We start from the raw sequence: 18,589 nt of genomic DNA on the forward strand, positions 1-18,589 counted from the left end.
CCTTCCTTCCTTCCTTCCTTCCTTCCTTCCTTCCTTCCTTCCTTCCTAGCTTTCTTTCCAGGAATATCTTTTGACATATATCAGAAAACTATAGACTATTACAGAAAAAAATATTTTAAATGCTTTTGCCTTATTTGTTCACATTAGCTAAGAACCTACTTAATTCATTTATTTTTGTTTCCAGGCTGCAGTTTAATTCAACTTATACATTGGTCTCTCTGTCACTTGTACTAGCATTCTCTTTCCTTAACTCCATCTTTGTTTATTCTCATTTCAAATTTCCTGTCATTGAATTTTTGAAAGATTCTATATTTCTCACCAATTGATAGAAATAAGCTTCACTGTGTTGCCACCTTGCAACCTTTTTAATAAAGGTAGTAAATGGTTGGTTCCCTTAGGGAATTTCTTGTGAAAGTCAAGACCAAGATGTATTGGAAGGAGATAAATGTCTTTTATTAGTTGTCTTTCTTTGCTTTGTTCCTGCCTACTGTTCTGAAACTGAAATTGGAGTAAACATAAGGCCTTGTAAAAGAGTTTTTACACGATATTCTCCTTCTCATTGTTATGTAGTACAAATGTGAAACATATAGCTATATTGCTCCTTTGTTCCCTTTTTGGCTCTAAGCTCAAGAACTCGAAAAAGATCATTTGCTCAAACTTCCTCTTGACAAGTCGCCCATTGCCCACCTCCCAGATCTGTCCAGATCTTACTCTGGTAACAAAATCTTTCACTCTCTTGTAAAACATTTCACTTTTTAATGAACTCACAGAAAGATCATAAAAATTCCCTCCTTTCCACATTAGCAACTGAAGTCTTATTTGTGTATGGACAATTTTAACTCCCAATTTCATCTCTCTCTTCTACAGCTGGGCCAACTCTGAGTTAGCCCAAAATTCCTGGTGGGTAAGTCTTCTGTAGTCACTTGACTTGTCCTTGAACTTTTGCCTTGCAGTAAATATTAGCTTGATCTCTTAATGATTACCAGGTCTTTTCTTTCCCTTCTTCCTACAGCTCTCTCCTCTCAAGGACTGTAACTCTTCAGTTTCATAGTCTTCCCATGTGTTGTCTTTCAAATCTGACCTCATCCCACTCTGAGTCCAGCTCTGATTGTGTTTCACTTACTCCCTCTCCATTCACAGAGAGGTGGTAATTCTAAATTAATACTGTTTGTGAGAATACCTAGAAAAGTAATGCTGTTTATATGAAAGCTTTGTGAAAAGTCATCTTCATTCATTTTTCAGTAAAGTTTTGATGGAATTATGAAATGAATCTTTTTTATTCATCTTTAGAGTAAAATTTGTGTTTCCAATTTAAAAAAAAAATAAGCTTGAGTAGTAGGTGGTTGAAACTGGAATAAATCTTTACCAAAAGGAAAGTGACCTAAAATATAGTGGATAAGAACATACTTCTTTTTAGCTCTGAATATGACAAAAATGAACTCTGGTTTGGGAATTAGGTAAGCTGATGCTTTTTATAGTTTTACTTTTTTTTTTCAGGGAAGAAATATTTCTCCTTTAGAATCAGGCACTGACTCTTGATTATGATGTGGTGTGTCAGAACCTTTGAGAAAACTATTTACACATCAGATTAGATGATATATACTCATATGTCCATTTCCCAGGAAACAAAGTATTTTAAAATCTGATTAAGAATAATACAAGATAAAATACAGCATACAGGGGCGCCTGGGTGGCGCAGTCGGTTAAGCGTCCGACTTCAGCCAGGTCACGATCTCGCGGTCCATGAGTTCGAGCCCCGCGTCAGGCTCTAGGCTGATGGCTCAGAGCCTGGAGCCTGTTTCTGATTCTGTGTCTCCCTCTCTCTCTGCCCCTCCCCCGTTCATGCTCTGTCTTTCTCTGTCCCAAAAATAAATAAACGTTGAAAACAAAAATTAAAAAAAAAAATACAGCATACAGTGACTGAGAACTCTCTGAAAGAATGCTCGTTTAGTGGATTTATAATGATTATGATTATTTTTACAGAAAATTTGAGAATTCCAGAAATATACAAAAATCTATCAAAAGCTGAAGAGAAGGATTAACATAAAAATGTGATTTTTTAAAAACCATGATTCAGAATATTTTTAAGTTTAACGTTATTTTCTAAGTTGATTATTTGTAAATGATAGCTGTCTTGGGTCATATTTTCCAAACATACCCAAATGTAAGTGGTTGTTTGCAAGAGATTTATTAAGCAAGTACTCCTAGAGAAGCCGTCAGAGAATGGAGGAAAGGAGAGTTAAGAGGAAGAAGCCAACCAATGGTGAGCTTTGAATTGTAGTCCCCACCTCAACCTAGGGGTTTGCTCTGCCTAAAGGCAAGATTGCTGGGCTTTTATGCTTCTGTACCTGGTTGTCATGGGATAGGAGCTCTCTGAGGGGAAATAGTCTCCCAGGACACTTCCTGCTGTCTCTGCATCTGGGTTAGTGGCTCTACTAGGCCAAAGGTAGTCAAAGGCTATAGCTGTCAACTGTTAGGAAAGAAGTGTGCAAACACTGGGGTGGGGGGTGTATTTAACTGGTAAAGAGGACCAGCAATGATCCAGGTGGGCATCAGACTTTCTAGAGGAGCTTTATGAAAATTTTCTGAGTAACTGGAAAAAGAGCCTGGATTTAGTGAGCTTCTTCAGTCGTTTATAGTTCTTGATATGAAGAGCTAGCCTCTTTTGTGTACTTGCATTAGGTTGAGATTGATCAACAGTTGAATGAAAAGGAGTTTACTTCTGATGAATTTACAGCACATAGGCAGGACATTGAGGATGATTTGTTGATCAACTCAGCGAATGTTCTTCTGGGGAAAACACTCCCCATTAGACATATCCAGGCCTTATCCCTATTAATTAGCATGGGGAAAAGCTCAGTTGGATTTCTTTGTCTTACCAGAAAACCACAAGTGGTCTGAAAAAGCAAGTCTTCTTTGAAAAGAAAAAAATAAGTGCCATATTATTGCATACCTGTCAACTTAAAATATTGTCAACTTAATATATGTCAACTTAAAAAATGTATGTCAACTTAAAATCTCATTTTGGAAGGTAGATTAACTCCTTATATTCAGGATGTCCTGTGAGATTAAAAGGTCATCAAAATCCTGTGGTTGCTGCTTTTGTTGCATCCCATAAGTTCTGATATATTTTGTTTTCATCTTTGTTTATCTCAAGATCGTTTCTAATTTCCCTTTGATTTTTTTTCTTTGATCCATTCGTTTTTCAAGAGTGTGCTGTTTAATTTCCATGAATCATAGTTTTTTTGGGGTTTTTTTAAGCCTTAGAATGTCCTTGATGAAGCAGTAAATTTCTATTAAGCCTTAAAAAAATCTTTTAGTTGCTAGTACATGGGGAGGAGCGTGGCAGGATAAAACACATACCTTAAGGCAGAAAAATATGTGATGTATGTTGGAATAAATAGCTGAAGGAGAAAAATGAGTCTATCTGCATGGAATTTACAAAGTGGCTACCAGGGAAGGCAAGAATAAATACCATTTTCACATACTTAAGAAAATTTGGAGGTCACTAGGCATGCCATGAGAATGTGATTAAAGAGAAAAGACTCTCGTGAGTTTGAACCTGTGTAGGGCTCTGTGCTGACAGCTCAGAGTCTGGAGCCTGCTTCAGATTCTGTGTCTCCTTCTCTCTGTGCCCCTCCCCTACTCATACTCTGTCTTATCTCTCTCTCTCAAAAATAAATAAACATTAAAATAATTTTTGGGGGGGGCGCCTGGATGGCGCAGTCGGTTAAGCGTCCGACTTCAGCCAGGTCCCGATCTCGCGGTCCGTGAGTTCGAGCCCCGCGTCGGGCTCTGGGCTGATGGCTCAGAGCCTGGAGCCTGTTTCTGATTCTGTGTCTCCCTCTCTCTGCCCCTCCCCCGTTCATGCTCTGTCTCTCTCTGTCCCAAAAAAATAAATAAACGTTAAAAAAAAATTTAAAATAATTTTTTTTTCAAAAAAAAAGAGAAAATATGGGGCGTGGGGCACCTGGGTGGCTCAGTCAATTGAGCATCTGACTTTGGCTTAGGTCATGATCTGACGGATGGTGAGTTCAAGCCCTGCATCAGGCTTTCTGCTATCAGTCCAGGCCCACTTCAGATACTCTGTCTTGTTCTCTCTGCCCCTCCCTGGCTTGTACTCTCTCAAAAATAATAAATAAACATTAAAAAACAAAGAAAAAGGATATTTCAGTTGCCAGCGCAGATGTGTCATGCATAGGGTTGAATCAACACATCTGGAAATAGGCCAAGCATCTTTAGGTCCTCCCCTTGACTTTTCTAGTCTCTAGGGTCCAAAGTGAAATCACTGCTTCAGTCTGTAGTGATATTGATGGTACTGCTGAAGACACTAGTTCGAAGAAGACTTTTTTCAGTTATATTATCAGATCTGTAATTGCTTATATGACTCCGAGGCAGTTATTTTTTAAATGGATCTGGGTAGCATGTCCAGTGTCCTACAGACTGTCCTACAATAAGCTGTAGCCCTGGTTAATTTGTCTTTTCTATGGGCAGTTGCTGACTTCATTTAATATCTAGGACACAGTTCTCAAATTCCACTTTGCATCTGAATCACCCCAAAGCTTAATTAAAGTATAGATTCTGGGCTCCACCTCAGAGGTTCTGATTCAGCTAGTCTATGGTGGAACCTGAGAATTTGTGTTTTTCACATATTCCAAGGTGTTATTGGTGCTGATAGTATTCCAGGGACCACACTTTAAGAACCACGGATTTAGGGAAATGAAAGAATTTAATTCATATAAGCAGATAGGTGCTATGCTCAAATATTACATTAAGGTAAGGTTAAAGGACTAAAGTAGCTTGCACTACCAGATAAAAAAGCTTAGGTGGCTGTTTATCCATAGTGAAATAGGTGTAGACCAGAGATAACATTTTAGACGATTTAAAGGGAAAAGCTGGCTACATGTACATCATCTGGACTTTTCAAGTGGAAACAGCTTATATGCCTGATTAATGTATATCACTTCCATATTTCATTGCAAGTGACTTTTTATGGAGATCAGATTGTAGGCTCCCACAAAATATCCACAAAGAGAGTTTTAAGCATTTATGAAACTATTTGCCATGTGATGGATATTCTTTCTAATTAATCTTATTGGCCTGAAATGAGGATTTTTGTTGAGCACAAGCATAATAGAAAACTGTGACAATGCAATCTTTATCATTGTTGTCACAATTAAAAAAAATATTTTCAGTCCGTAACAAATGCGATACCATACTTCTCTGTAAGAATGTGGTGAATCCCTCCATGCCTGTTAATAAATTAGACGTAGGAAAATAAAATATACTGGTTATAAGCGTCCAGTATGTTCCTGATTTTATTCAACTTTAGAGCATATACAGGTTTCCACAGTGATTATGCAGAGGTTTTTCTGTTTTTTTTTTTAATAGTGTCAGCGACATAAAGTTAAAATAAAGCCAATTAGTATTGTTTTAAATTATACCCGTTTTCATTCATCATTTTAAACAGTTGTGAGAAGACACTAATGCTCTAGAACCCTGGAATCATGTGTGGCATTTCTGTCCCTGCTCCACCCCATCCGCGACCTCCCTCCCCTGACCTGCCTAGTCCATTGATGCATTAGGTTATATATGCATCCAGTTATAGACATAAATGCTGTTGGAATTGTTTTATTAATTTTATGCCCTAATAAAGCTTTGGTGCTATGGATATAATTTTATGTTGACTTACAACAGCTTTAACTTAAACAATTTTTATTATTACATGAATATATAGAAGTTTCTCAGGGAGCTAAAGAAGGAAGTAAGAAGGAAATTTGGCTCTTTCATAACTAGGGGCTAAACTACGTTTTTGGTTTTCCACAGAAAAAATTAGATATTTGCCAGTAAATTTCACGCTGCCTCGTGGGGACACAGCCTGTTAAAATTAGTGCCATATTCTATGTATCATAATATTTTTTTCCTTGTACATGAACAAAACTGTGTTCTTTTTAAAATTGGATCACTCAGTTAATATTCCTGCTACTTTGTCAATATTGAAAAATAATTCTTTAGAAAAAAAATAGGTCTGGGAGAATGGGGATTCTTTTTCCATTCTTTACTCAGTCTCAGTGATATGGGGTAATTGATATGTTTTCTTTTGGTCTCAGTTTCCTAATCTGCAATCTGTCCCAGCACCGTAAGTCTGTGATTCCATTAGAGTAATTGTTTCCTGTAGGTCATATTCAAAAATGATGACAGTATTGCAATCATTTTTATGCTGGGTGGAGTGCCAAGGTATGTGAATTCATTTACATCCCTTTGTAATTAAGTGCATTAAAATATGGAAACAATGGGGGCAGCATATTTGTTATCTATGGCTGCAAAACACGTTACTGGAAACTTAGTGGCTTGAAACAACAACCATTTTTTATTTTACAGTTTTAGTAGTTCAGGGTCTCACCTACTTGTAGTCTTACAGTCTGCATTAAAGGCGTCTACTGGGCTGTGTTCTCATCTGGAGCTGGAGTTCTTCTTCCAAGCTCATTCAGGTTGTTGACACAATTCTGTTCAGACTGAGCCCTTTAATTCTTAGACAACACACAACACAGGAAACAGGTGATCATCTCTGCTGCTTCAGGTCTCTCACTCCTAAATCCTCTTTGGAGAGACTCACCCAGGATACCTCCCTTTGGTTAAGTTTAAGGCACTTGATTGAAGACTTTAATTACACTTGCAAAATCTTCACATTTGCCATATAAAGTAACATCATCACGGGAATGATAGCCTCTCACCTGTGCCATATTCTGTTGGCTGAAAGCAAGTCTTGGGTGCTGACCACATTCAAAGGGTGAAGATTGGACAAAGGCCTGAATCAGGGCACAGGAATCATGGTGGCCATCTAGGAGTTCTGCTTACATCAGGTAGGCAAGACGCTGAGATTTGTGATGCCATTGTAGAACTGAACAACAGTTGTCACTCAACTTTTCCATCAGTTCTCTCGTTTGCACAATGGAAGCTGTCATACTCATGTCACAGTGGTGTTGCAGAGACTGATGAGATAATGTATGCCAATATTATCTCTTACAATTCTTGGCATATTGCTGGTTGTCCATTGTTAATAGTCATGGTTACTATTGCTATTATTAGTATATTACTTTGACTTTGCCTCCTTTAGTGATAGGAACCTCTCATTGAATCACTGTAATTTTTCAGTTTTTATTTTATTGGCTCAGACTATGTCAATAATTACAATACAACCCATAACCCATGAACTATGTCATTGTTTCTTCTCCATTTCAAATGTTAATCTAATTTTGCATTTAACTGTGACACACAAATGTGAAAATTGGTTTTCTCTAGAAGTGGTCTTTCTTATTTTGGTTTCAAGGTTTTATAAAATATCTCTGGGGTTTTAGATTTTCAGATACTATTCTTTTGTTTATTTGCATTCTGTGTTTTTCTTCTAGATGCGTTACCTACCCATTTTAGCCTTTTCTACTAGCATCTTTTCTCTTTCACCCAGAATGGGAAATGTTGCAAGCATAAGATGTTATATGTACACAATAGTCCTTTCCTGTTAAGTGGAGATCTTAGTTTAATACTTCACTTGATTTAATAGCAGCCCAATGAAGAAGGTGTTGCTGGCATCTGCTTCTCTGTTTGACAGACAAGGATACAAGGCACAAACATCTGTAGTAAGGGGCTTAATAATGCACAGATTGCAAATGATAATTCCAAGTTTTCTGCTCCCTAGTTTTATGGCATTTTCACCATTTTAAACCTAGCTTGGTTTCAATAAAGAAACACAGATGTGTCATCTTTCTCTTTTCTCTGCTGTGGTTGGTTTTGATAACCTGTGCACCTCATTTCCATCGGTGTTTCATACACTAAGGATCCAATACAGACTTTGGGGAAAAAAGACAAAAATGAAGGCTAGAGAACAAAGGAAATAAGAGAGTGGGAGAGAGTGTGGGGATTTTTTTTTTTTTTTTTTATTGAGAGGTACACTACACAGATTTTTACTCCCTCAGAAGTGGAATAAAGTAAAGGAACAAAGAATTGAGTCTGCTTCATCTGCTTCTCTTTAAATTAAAACCCTTCATTAAAGGATTCCAAGATAGTTTTTTTTCTTTAACATTGGGCATTTTAGGGAGGTTTGACAGTCAATAAAACATATTAATGTCTTCTACTTTTGGTAGATCGAAGTTGAACTTAATGAATATACCACATGTGGAGGTATCCATAATCACCCTCCCCACATGCCCAGCCATTAATATCTTCTCTGTGAAATGTTTGTGACTGTAATTGCTGCTCTGATTATATATTGTGTGAACTTCAAGTACGTTATTATATTGGGTGACTAATGGAATTTGGTGACAATGCACAGAAATTGGTATTCTGGAAAAGAGTTGTTTTTTAAACTGTATTCTTTCCTGAGTTTGCAGTGCATTTCATGGCTCATCTACCTCACAGTGGGTTCATGGCTGATGGATTGAAATCTTTCTGCTGAATAGTAAACATCAGAGATAATTTGGTCTTCCCTTAGCGTTTCTCATCACTCATTCAAAATATCAAAAATAAGTACTTGATTACTGTTAATTCACTTTCATCTGTACTGACAAAGGGAGAAGGTACATCTGTCAACACTATAGTGGATATATGGAGATGGGGGGGTCCTAGGAGTGTGGTCTCCAAGCTCTGTAGGGGGCCACTGTATGCCTTGGAAATAAAGTGGATCTACTAGTCCATCCTTCCTTTACTGGCCAAGGTAGGGCACCCCAATCCTCTTTTCATTGTTGGATGGGCTTAGAGGTGAAAGAGAACCAATTTCCTTCTTTTGTTTTTCTAAAGATATCTTTAATGTTATTAAGTATAAAGCAAAGGTTATATAGCATAGCATTTTCAGCAAACATAGAACAATTTCAGTGATTGCTTGAATTTTTGAACAGAGACATTTGCTTTTATAGGGTGAAATTTAATGCTAAGAACCCTTATTAGAGTAGGTGTTGATGCCATTTGTCATTCAGTAGTTTTTCTTCAATTAAATTGAAGCCTAGATTCACCACGAGGCACACTTTTGCCTATAAAAAAATATTTTTATTTCACACTTCTCTGTATAAAGAAATGACAGATGTCGATTCTTCATACAACATATTATAACATATAAGTAATGTGTAATTTTATCAATCATGTTCACCTAAAAAGCCTTATAATAACAACCCCATGAATGAGTATATATCAGTGCTTTGACAAGCACTGGTGTGGTCTATGGACCAACAGCATCCACATCACCTGAGAACTTATTAGAGATGCAGATTCTCAGGTCTATCCCAGTCCAGCTGATCCAGAAACTGATGGATGGCACCCAGCCAGTCTGTTTTAACAAGTTTTCCAGACGACTGTCATGCAAGCTAAGCTTTGAGAGCCATGGGTATAGAAAGTGTTATCATACTCATTCTATAGATGATATAGTTGATGCTTGATGTGTCCCATGATTGGTTGGATACATGACCAGTTAATTTTAGGGCCCTTCCTCAAACTCAGGTTTTCTACTAAACATCATGTGACCTTCCTCTCTTAATGAGTAAAAGATAGTGAATTCCATAAAGCTGGAAATCAGTATCTCTTAAATGAACCGAGAAAGGGACCATTTCACTGCTTTCTAATAATGAGAGTAAATTGTTAAAACTATTAACTGGAGAAAATTAACCTAGAAAAAGTTTTAATGACATAAGCAACATATTGTGGTCCTGTGCATTGGGTTCCTCATTTTCTTTTTAGTGGAAGCGAGAATAGAATGTAGTTAAACCCCAGGGGGGTAGCTGTTGCGTGTTAATAGAAGTGGGAGACACTATTTTAATCATCACTTTCTACTCGAATGAGTCCATTGGACAGCTTTTCCACCTGGGTCTTTCCCATGCCACATTACCCACGTTGATAGTGCCCTGCGGTGGTTTTCCTACACACACAATTTTACACACAGGCGAGAGAAATTTCTTAGACGCTGTGGTATCGGAATGAATCCCCAGGGCAGCTAGCGTTAAGTACCCCTCTGTGACTTGGGGAATGAACGTTTCTTCTTGAGCTGAGAGTAGAAAACAGTGTTCATTATCTGTAATATAAAAGTCTATATAATGACTCCTGCTAAGATCTAGTTCTTTGTGAAGTCACTTTGGGTTTTGTGTGTATAAACAAGTAGAGTTTAAGGCTTTGTTTGCTCAACTGGAAGGAATTTCCTTCGATAGAAAACCATGATATAAGATGAGGTAAATGTGTTATGTATGTGTGTATGATTTTATTCTGCATATATGGAAAACATCATGCAACATATATGGAAAAGTGTGACAAACATAAATGTCAGTGTTTTATGGCTAATTTTAAAGAGGACACACATGTAATAACTACAAGTCCCAAGCGTTTGTGATAACTGTCCACGCATCCCTGCTGTGTATCTCCCATGGCTTGTAGTTTTCTGCACACAATTCCTGCCTCTGTGCATTTGCACCTACTGTTTCCTCTTCCTCTAACCCTCCTTCCCGACCAGAACACAGAATTATAAGGCTGGCAAACTGTTTCTCGCCCTCGTGTATTAGCTGAAAAGATGCCATAGTCCTTTGTAGCCCATGTCTCAGTGTACTTTGAAATGTCTCCTTTAAAGTATAATAAGTGGTTTTGTGCATGAGCTGCTCAAAACAGCTGTTTTCTGCATTGTTGGTGTCGTTCCTCAGTACCAAACCGGTACCTGCCACATAGCAGCATTTGATAAATAATGCACCATTGAACTAATGACTGGCATTTCTACTTGGATGAACCCCTCAAACCAACATCTCCAAAATGCATTATCATTTTGCCCAAACTTCCAAGTCCCAATGGGGAATATGGAAACCCTAGGGCTGTTTATGACTCCTCTCTTCCCTGTAGACAATTCTACCTCCATGTTACGGCTTTCATCTTTCTTCCAGTTACCTCTACCTTCATTTGATCTCCTGTCTCTCAAATGTCCACTTGGTTCTGGTCTTCCGGTTGAAGCTTCTTCAAGCTTAGGGCTCTTCCTGCTTCTCTCCTTCCAGCACGGGTTTTGGTTGTCTTGCTGTGGAGATAACAGACCCAGACCAGCTGTTCCATCGCCTCAAGTCTGAGGACTTCCTTATGCATTTGCCTAAGTGAATCATTGAGTCTAGCATTGATACCATTCTTTTCTAACACTGATAAGGTGACCTTCACTATTGCGAAGGGTACAGCCTTAGGGGAATTGTAGTACCAGATCTTCTATCCTGCAAGATCTTTGCTGGGTTGCTCTCCTCACACCCCAGGGTTTGGGAGGATTTCCAACAGTCACACCTGGCAAGGAATGGGTTAAGGGGTCCACTAAAATGGGAACAAGCAAACTTATAAGTCCAGGGTGAGTAAAAGAAAAGAAGGCCCTGTTTCTTGTTCACAAGAACAAGCTGTGAAGCTTGGGCTTCACATATAAGTGCGCTGGAGCCACGTGTTCTGTTGGACCTGCTGTGTGGTCTTTCATGCCAGTGGACAGACTCCACCCCCACCCCAGTGACTGCAATCATGAAATCAACCTCAAGTGCAGGAAAATAATCAGACCCTTTTACAAGGAACATTTGGAACTGGTGGCAGCTATTTGAAGGAATTGTCTGGGAACCCCAACTACAAGTACTTGGGGATATTAGGGCCCATAAGAAATTACACCCACTCGTGTTTAGAGGTTCTGAGCAGCAGAATGATGCTGCAGTGCCTCCTGTAAGAAGAAGGGAATTAGAGGCCTGCGTCCAGCTGTCTCATTGTCAGCATGAGTCAGATGCATGACTGTTCATTGCAATACCGCTCCATCTCGCCAGCGTAGAGTCTCCTGTTAACTTGGTGATGTGTATTGTCACAACACTCATGGCTCAGTGTCCTTAGCTGGACTCTCAGGGTTTCCATCCTTTTGCCCATATCCCTTTCTGGTATCATCTCCCATGACTTTTCTTCATACGTTCTAGGCCCCAGTAATGGAACACTGAATGTTGCCTGTGAAAATCCCCTCCCACGCTGCCATTACATTTTCCCTGTGCTGTTCCTTCTTCCCGGGTGCCTCTCTATCCCCTTCTGCCTCCCTACCCTTCTCCCCTGCAGTGTTCTCCATCTCTAAGCATTTCTAAGCATCCATACCTCAAGGTTCTGTCCAAACCTCTGGTCCTTTCTTGTCTAGATATTTTCCAGTGTTATGCCTTCCAACTCCTTTTATCCATGCTCAGTGACTCCTTCATGGACTTTTTTTGAGCCCTGGGGGAAAATCTTTCTTTTCTCTGTTGACTCCCATAGCAGTTAACTTTATAGTTGGCATTAACACATCCTCCCTTGTCTTATGCGTATACATTTCTTTACTCCCTTGTTTGACAGCAAGTCCATCCAGAGGAGCTATCACATTTTATGTATCTTGTATCCTAGAGTAACTTGCATATTATGGGTGTTCAGTAATATATAATGAATAAATGAAAAGACCGAGGCATAAGATATGAGTGCTAAAGGCTGGAGAGGGGGCAGGTAGGTGAGGCAGATTCATCTCTTTCCCTTGGCAAGGTGAACTGATGGGAACATCTCTTTCCACCACCCCCTATCCCCATCTCCCATGCCACTCACATGTCCTCACACTCAGACTGATTCTCAGGATTATTTTTTTACCACGGGCAGGAAGGCATGGTTCATGATGATTTAGGGACAGCTCATAGTATAGACCGGGGACCCTGACCATGCCCATTATACTTTCAAAATGTCTCAGCATATATATTAAATTGAACAGTTAATGGTTACCTATCTTGTTGTTTCCACTCCAATTTGATTGATAAAGAATGTGAAAGAAAAAATATCCTAACTGCAGAGAAATCTTCAGGCAGGTCTCAAGATAACATGATTTTTTTTTAAAGAGATGACAGTTATATAAAATAATGAAAGGAGATCTGTGGGGATGCTTAACAATTTCACATTTTTGCCTTCCAGGAGACGGAGCTGTTAGATCTCAGCCTTGTCAAGGATGCCAGATGTGGGAAACATGCCAAAGCTCCCAAGGTAAGAAGTGGAGTGTTGTGCACCCACCAGATGCTGCTTTGAGGATTTGGCCGTGTCATGGTATCAATTAATTGCCCCAGTTAAAAGTTTCTCTGTTGTAGATGTTGTAAAACACAATAAAACAGCCAGTCCTTCCAGAAGCCTGTATGCCCTAAACATTTCCACTTTTGTTCAAAGAAGGCAACAGTGAGTAAAAATATAGGCAGTTGGACACGGGGTCTTGCTTTCTGTCCTCTAATTTTCGTGTTGCTTAAAAAATATATAATGAGGCCAAAGTTTCTGGGTAATTCTAAATAGTTAAAATGTTCTTGAAGTTACTTGGAAACTTCCTGGAGCCTCATATGCATACATGAACTAACTCTTAGACATGATGAATAAGACTGTAATTCAAATACTTTATAAGTAATATCACTTCATCCAAAAAGCCAAAGGGTGTGAAGTCCTTCTATAAATGTTACTAGTGAAGACCCGGGGAAGTTTGGGATCAGTTGTGTGGCCTGTCAATTTGTTTTTGTTTGAAAACCTTACTGAAGAAATACTCAAAGCAGCGTTTGTGATTTTATTTCCTTTTTTTTTTTTTTTGAAGATTATTTAACAAATGTTGAATAAAGAATATACAAATTTTTTTAAACTTAGATTCTGGTTGAGTATACTAACAAACTGCATTGACTTGCCTGTACAGTGGGAAACTACTCTTTATTGTATTCAAATTTTAGTACGTTAAATACTTCCTTTCTAGCAAAGATAATATTGTCAAATAGGGAAGTACAGGTGCCATTCAGGAACTCTTACCTCTTACCATAATTGATATAAAACTAGCGATTTTCTATTTGAGTATCTGCCTGCAACTTTTGTTTTATTCTTTAAAAGTCAAAATACTTTCTTTGACATCAAAAATTATCTGTTGCTGTGGAGAAACAGAAAGAAAAAAAAAATCACCTGGAAGGATCATTCTTCAGATACATAACAGTGCAATATTTGCTGGCAAATTCTGCCATGGAATGAACTCCCAAATACTGGTTTTACTGCTGTAGGATTTAAGCTGATCTATAGGAAAACGTGAAAAATGAAGACAGAAAAATCTGAATTATTTTCAAGAAGGTTTCTAAATGTGTTTTCATGTGCAAATAGTCTATTAGTTGTGTTGCTCTCTTCATAATATAATCAAATTTTAGTAGTTTGGTCTTTTAATTTTGTAGCAAGCTTATCATTATTAATGCTTCCTTGATGATTCAGAATTGTTTAATGTTTAGTGTAGGAAAGAAGTTCTTTCTTCTTCTTTCCCCCAAAACATTCCAGCCATATTTCAGGTAAGCATGTTAGTTCCAAGAACTGCATTGATAGCAGAGTTATAAAGTTTGCTTTTAAATGCAAGTTCATTGGCCTAACTTGAAATTTGATGATCAATATTGATGATAAAGACTACCGCTGCCTACACTCCCGTAGAGCCCCCTTTGTCTGCAGGCATCAGAGGTGGAGTTGGCATCTCTGCCACCTGGAGTTTCTTTCTGGCTTCCCTCTCTCTCTTTTATTGTAGCATTCAGCCTGCTGATCAGTTCGGTGTTTCATTTATGGACGCGGTTGGATACATGTCTATTGAATGAGGATAAATGAATAGAACTAGGGTCTGTGCTATGCTCAGCTGATAAACCACTATTAGATCCTAAAATATTTCTCTTAAGGACAGACTTGGATACTTGGAATACTCTGACCTTTACTGTTTTGTTTTTTTTTGTCCCCCCCCCCCCCCCCACTAAAGATTGCTTTCTCTGTGGATTATCTGTGTCCTTGGCACTTTTCCACTCTGTTCCTTGCTGGTGTTCAAGAACTTCAGTCTACTTTAATATTTTAAAACCTGGGTTCTGTTGTGTGACCTTCCTGAGACTCAGGCTTCCTCATTGGCTACATGGTGATAATGATAACAACAACAATAATAGTAACTAAGATAATAATGAATGGGCACTTTGTATCATTACTATAATGGCTAAATTAAATAATTCCTTAGGAAATCTTTAGCAGAGGAGTTCTCAGATTTGACTGCCTATGGAATCACCTCAAAAGCTTTAAAAAATGGTAATGTCTGTTTCCTAATCCCAAAGATTCTGGTGCTACAAGATTCTAACTGGTGTTGTAGTGGATATCAGGGCTTTTGAAAAGCAGATTTGTAGCAAAACTTGAGCACCACTGACTTAACAGATCACTGCTATTTAATAGGCACTCATTAAATATTAGCCACTATTGTTGGTATTATCATTGTTATTTTTATATTTAATATTATTAAAAAATTTCAATCATATTTGCAGGAAGTCAGGTTTTAATTTCACTTTATGTGGAAAAGTTTATGTTGTAAAGAGAGATTGGATTGTGGGGCTTGGATGAAAGTGGCTTTGTGGATTGATAGGCGAGAAAGAAGTTGATATGACCCTCAGTTTAGAAGTCTTTAAGCTGCAAGGGGAGCCTGGGCAGCTCAGTCAGTTAAGCATCTGACTCCTGATTTCAGCTCAGGTCATGACCTGGCAGTTCGTGGGAGCAAGCCCCACATCAGGCTCTGTGCTGACAGCATGGGGCCTGCTTGGGATTCTCTCTCCCTCTCTCTCTCTGCTGCTTCCCTACTTGCTTGCTCTCTCTTTCTCTCTCTCGCTCAAAATAAATAAACTTAAAAAAAAAAAGTCTTTAAGTTGCAAAAGAAAACCCCAGCTCAAACTGGATAAATAATTAAAAAGAAAACTTATTAGAAATGATTGGAATGTATTGAAAATTCCAATGGAAGTCTCACTCAGCTGCTCAAAGACTATCACCAGGGAACAGATACTTCTTTCTCTTGCCAGTCTGGCTTCCAAGGTGCCAGAGGCAATTCCTCTTCCATCCTCAGAATCCCGTTGGTGGCCATCCTCCACTCACCATCACTGGCACCTCCCGGGTCCCCCACATTAGCAGCAGTTCAGTATGGGGACCAAAAGAGAAACAAGCTTCCCGCGTATAACCACCTTGTAGAAGGAGGCCTATGGCCGGAGGAGGAAAACTAAATAAGAGGAGACCATAGTGTTGGCTGGAACAAAAGCAGTAGGACTGATGGCATAAGAATAAAAAGTGTCAGGATAGCAGTATGGAGTGAGACAAGCCCAGTAAGGATGAGGAGTCAATGGAACATGAAGACAGATTGAGTGGAAGACTTTCTGCAGGGGTTTACAGACCATCAAGGAAGGAAGAACATGTGTGGAGCAGATATTATTTATCAAAATACTCAGGCACCCCTCAAATATTTATCTGTGCATGCATATTATTTTTGTTTTCCACAGCATCTCATTACATAAAAATTCACAATCTAGCTGAAGACGAACTGTTTTCTATGCCTGCTGTGATTGGAAATAACATTTAGAAGAAATGGAGAAGTGTCTATGTGTTGCCCTGTTAATGAATTTTAAATGTCGACTACCAACACAGTATATGAAATTCCAGATCAGCTTTTCTGTATACAGCCTTTGTCTTAGTTATCAGTTTCAAAATTTCTCACTGGAGAGAAATTGGAAGATTTTTATCCACATATAAAAACGTAAAAGAAAAAAAAAACATCTTGTCCTTTGAAATCTAAAAAAATGTATTTATGTTTCCTTCTTTGCTCTCTCTCTCCCTGCCTCCCAGGCTTATAAAGCACGTGTAGAGACAAGGTGCTCTCGGATGTGCCTCTTGCATGTGCTGGGTACACATATTCTCTGCATGTTCATTTCAAAAGGAGCTTTTTTAAAAAAGTAAAGTTTATCCCTGTGGTTTCTCTGGGTTGCTGACCCAGCAGATCAGTTTAGTGGCACATGTACAGCATTAATAAAATGAAATAGATCTGGCTAGAATGAATGAAAAATATCAGCATTTTGTGCAGAATAAGTTTGTTTGGTGAAACTTCTTTCATGCATGTGAATATATGTTCTGGATCAACAAAAAGTGCATTTTTACTCTACACCATGTCATAAAGGTTTAAAAATGCTGCTGAGAAAGATAGTTTCTTTATCCTCAGGATTCTCAGGATGTATTTTATCTATAGGTGTATTTGAAAAGTAGATGGAGCCAGAAAACTGGAGATGTGGGTTTGGATGCCAGCTTAGTCAGTAACCTACTTCTCTGTGCCTCTACTTCCTCATCGATGAAATGGGGCATGTGGGGGCCACAGGGTTTTAGGTGTGGAAGTTGGGTTAACCCTTGATTCCAACTTTTAAAATGAGAAGTTAATCAAGCCAAGGCACTCCATCTTGTAGATTATAAAATTAATGTTGAACAAGTTTGTATCAACTAAAACTTCTTGCTTTGGTCATAGGAAACCAGGTGCACTTAATAAAATATCAGGTCACATTCTAACCAAGGGTAAGGTGCAATGCAAACAAAAATAAAAGGAAGGAAGAGGGGCGCCTGGGTGGCTCAGTCGGTTAAGCGCCAGACTTCAGCTCAGGTCATGATCTCTTGGTTCGTGGGTTTGAGCGTCGGGCTCTGTGCTGACAGCTCAGAGCCTGGAGCCTGCTTCAGATTCTGTGTCTCCTTCTCTCTGACCCTCTCCAACTCTCACTCTTTCTCTCTCTCAAAAATAAATAAACATTGAAAAGTTAAAAAAAAAAAAAAAAGGAAAGGAAGGAAGAAAGAAAGATTTATGCCGAACTTTGCACGTGGCTTCTCGAAAGCAATTGTAGGATTGCTGTGGACTCCATAGAGACTGTGTACTTAAGGAGGCTCTCCTAGGCTTTGAACATGAAAACTCTGTTGTTGACATTCACTCTCAATAATACTTGCAGCAATGCCACTGAAAAATATTTCTATAGTTTAACTTCCAAATTGTGTTTCGTCCAAAGAAAACTGCTTCATGTGCTTTGCTGACAATTAACCAATTCATTCTATTGATAAAGGGCAGTTTATTTCAGATGTGTAATGTTAATTGGAATACAGATTCCTGGTAAATATCTAGATTACAATTAAGTTCTACGTGGCAAGTAGTGTCACTACAACCACATAAGGCAGATTAGAGTAAAATGAAATTTTAAAAATTGATCAGTTTTAGTTTTCTGACACCCCAAATGAAAATGATGGCTTTTAAAATCATTAAATGCAAAAAATAAATAAGATAAGACAAAATAAAATAATTAAAAGCATATTTGGAAAGGAACATACACCACAGTGCCTAGCCCTACAAGCAGACTCCAGCATCCCACTGGGGGGTGGGGGGCAGATAACAGATCAGTCCCACTGGGACCCATAAAACAAGACAGAGATCATTGACCATGAGTGGTGGAGAGGCTTGCTGCTTTGTTGAGTCATCATGGAGTATGTTCTCTTTTTAAGATGAGGTGATAGGAGTAGAGATATTAATTAAGAAAAGGAAGAGCATTCCAGGCAGAGGGCAGAGCAAGAGTAAAGGTGCTGACGTGGGAACATAGTTGGTATATTTGAGGAATAGCAAGGAAGCCAGTTGTCTACAGTGGTGTGCAAGAGAGAAAGGATGATGAAATCAGAGAGGTAGCCAGGGACCACATTATTCTGGCCCTGTAGACCAGGCTAATGACTGTGGCTTTTTCTTCTGCGAGAACGAAGAAGGGATCTGAGA

General features: G+C 38.7%; 1 protein-coding gene across 3 annotated transcripts in view; it reads left to right on the forward strand.

The window, feature by feature from the left end:
* PLCB1 (phospholipase C beta 1) overlaps positions 1–18,589 on the forward strand; it is a 709,896-nt gene that overhangs the window by 222,088 nt on the left and 469,219 nt on the right. For all 3 annotated transcript variants that reach the window (XM_040447660.1, XM_040447662.1, XM_040447663.1), the window contains exon 3: positions 12,937–13,005. In XM_040447660.1, the coding sequence (XP_040303594.1) occupies positions 12,937–13,005 (69 nt within the window). The remainder of the gene's footprint in view (positions 1–12,936; positions 13,006–18,589) is intronic.

Source organism: Herpailurus yagouaroundi, unplaced genomic scaffold (assembly GCF_014898765.1).
Source record: "Herpailurus yagouaroundi ecotype Mexico unplaced genomic scaffold, PumYag 196, whole genome shotgun sequence".
In the NCBI taxonomy this organism is placed as follows: Eukaryota; Metazoa; Chordata; class Mammalia; order Carnivora; family Felidae; genus Herpailurus; species Herpailurus yagouaroundi.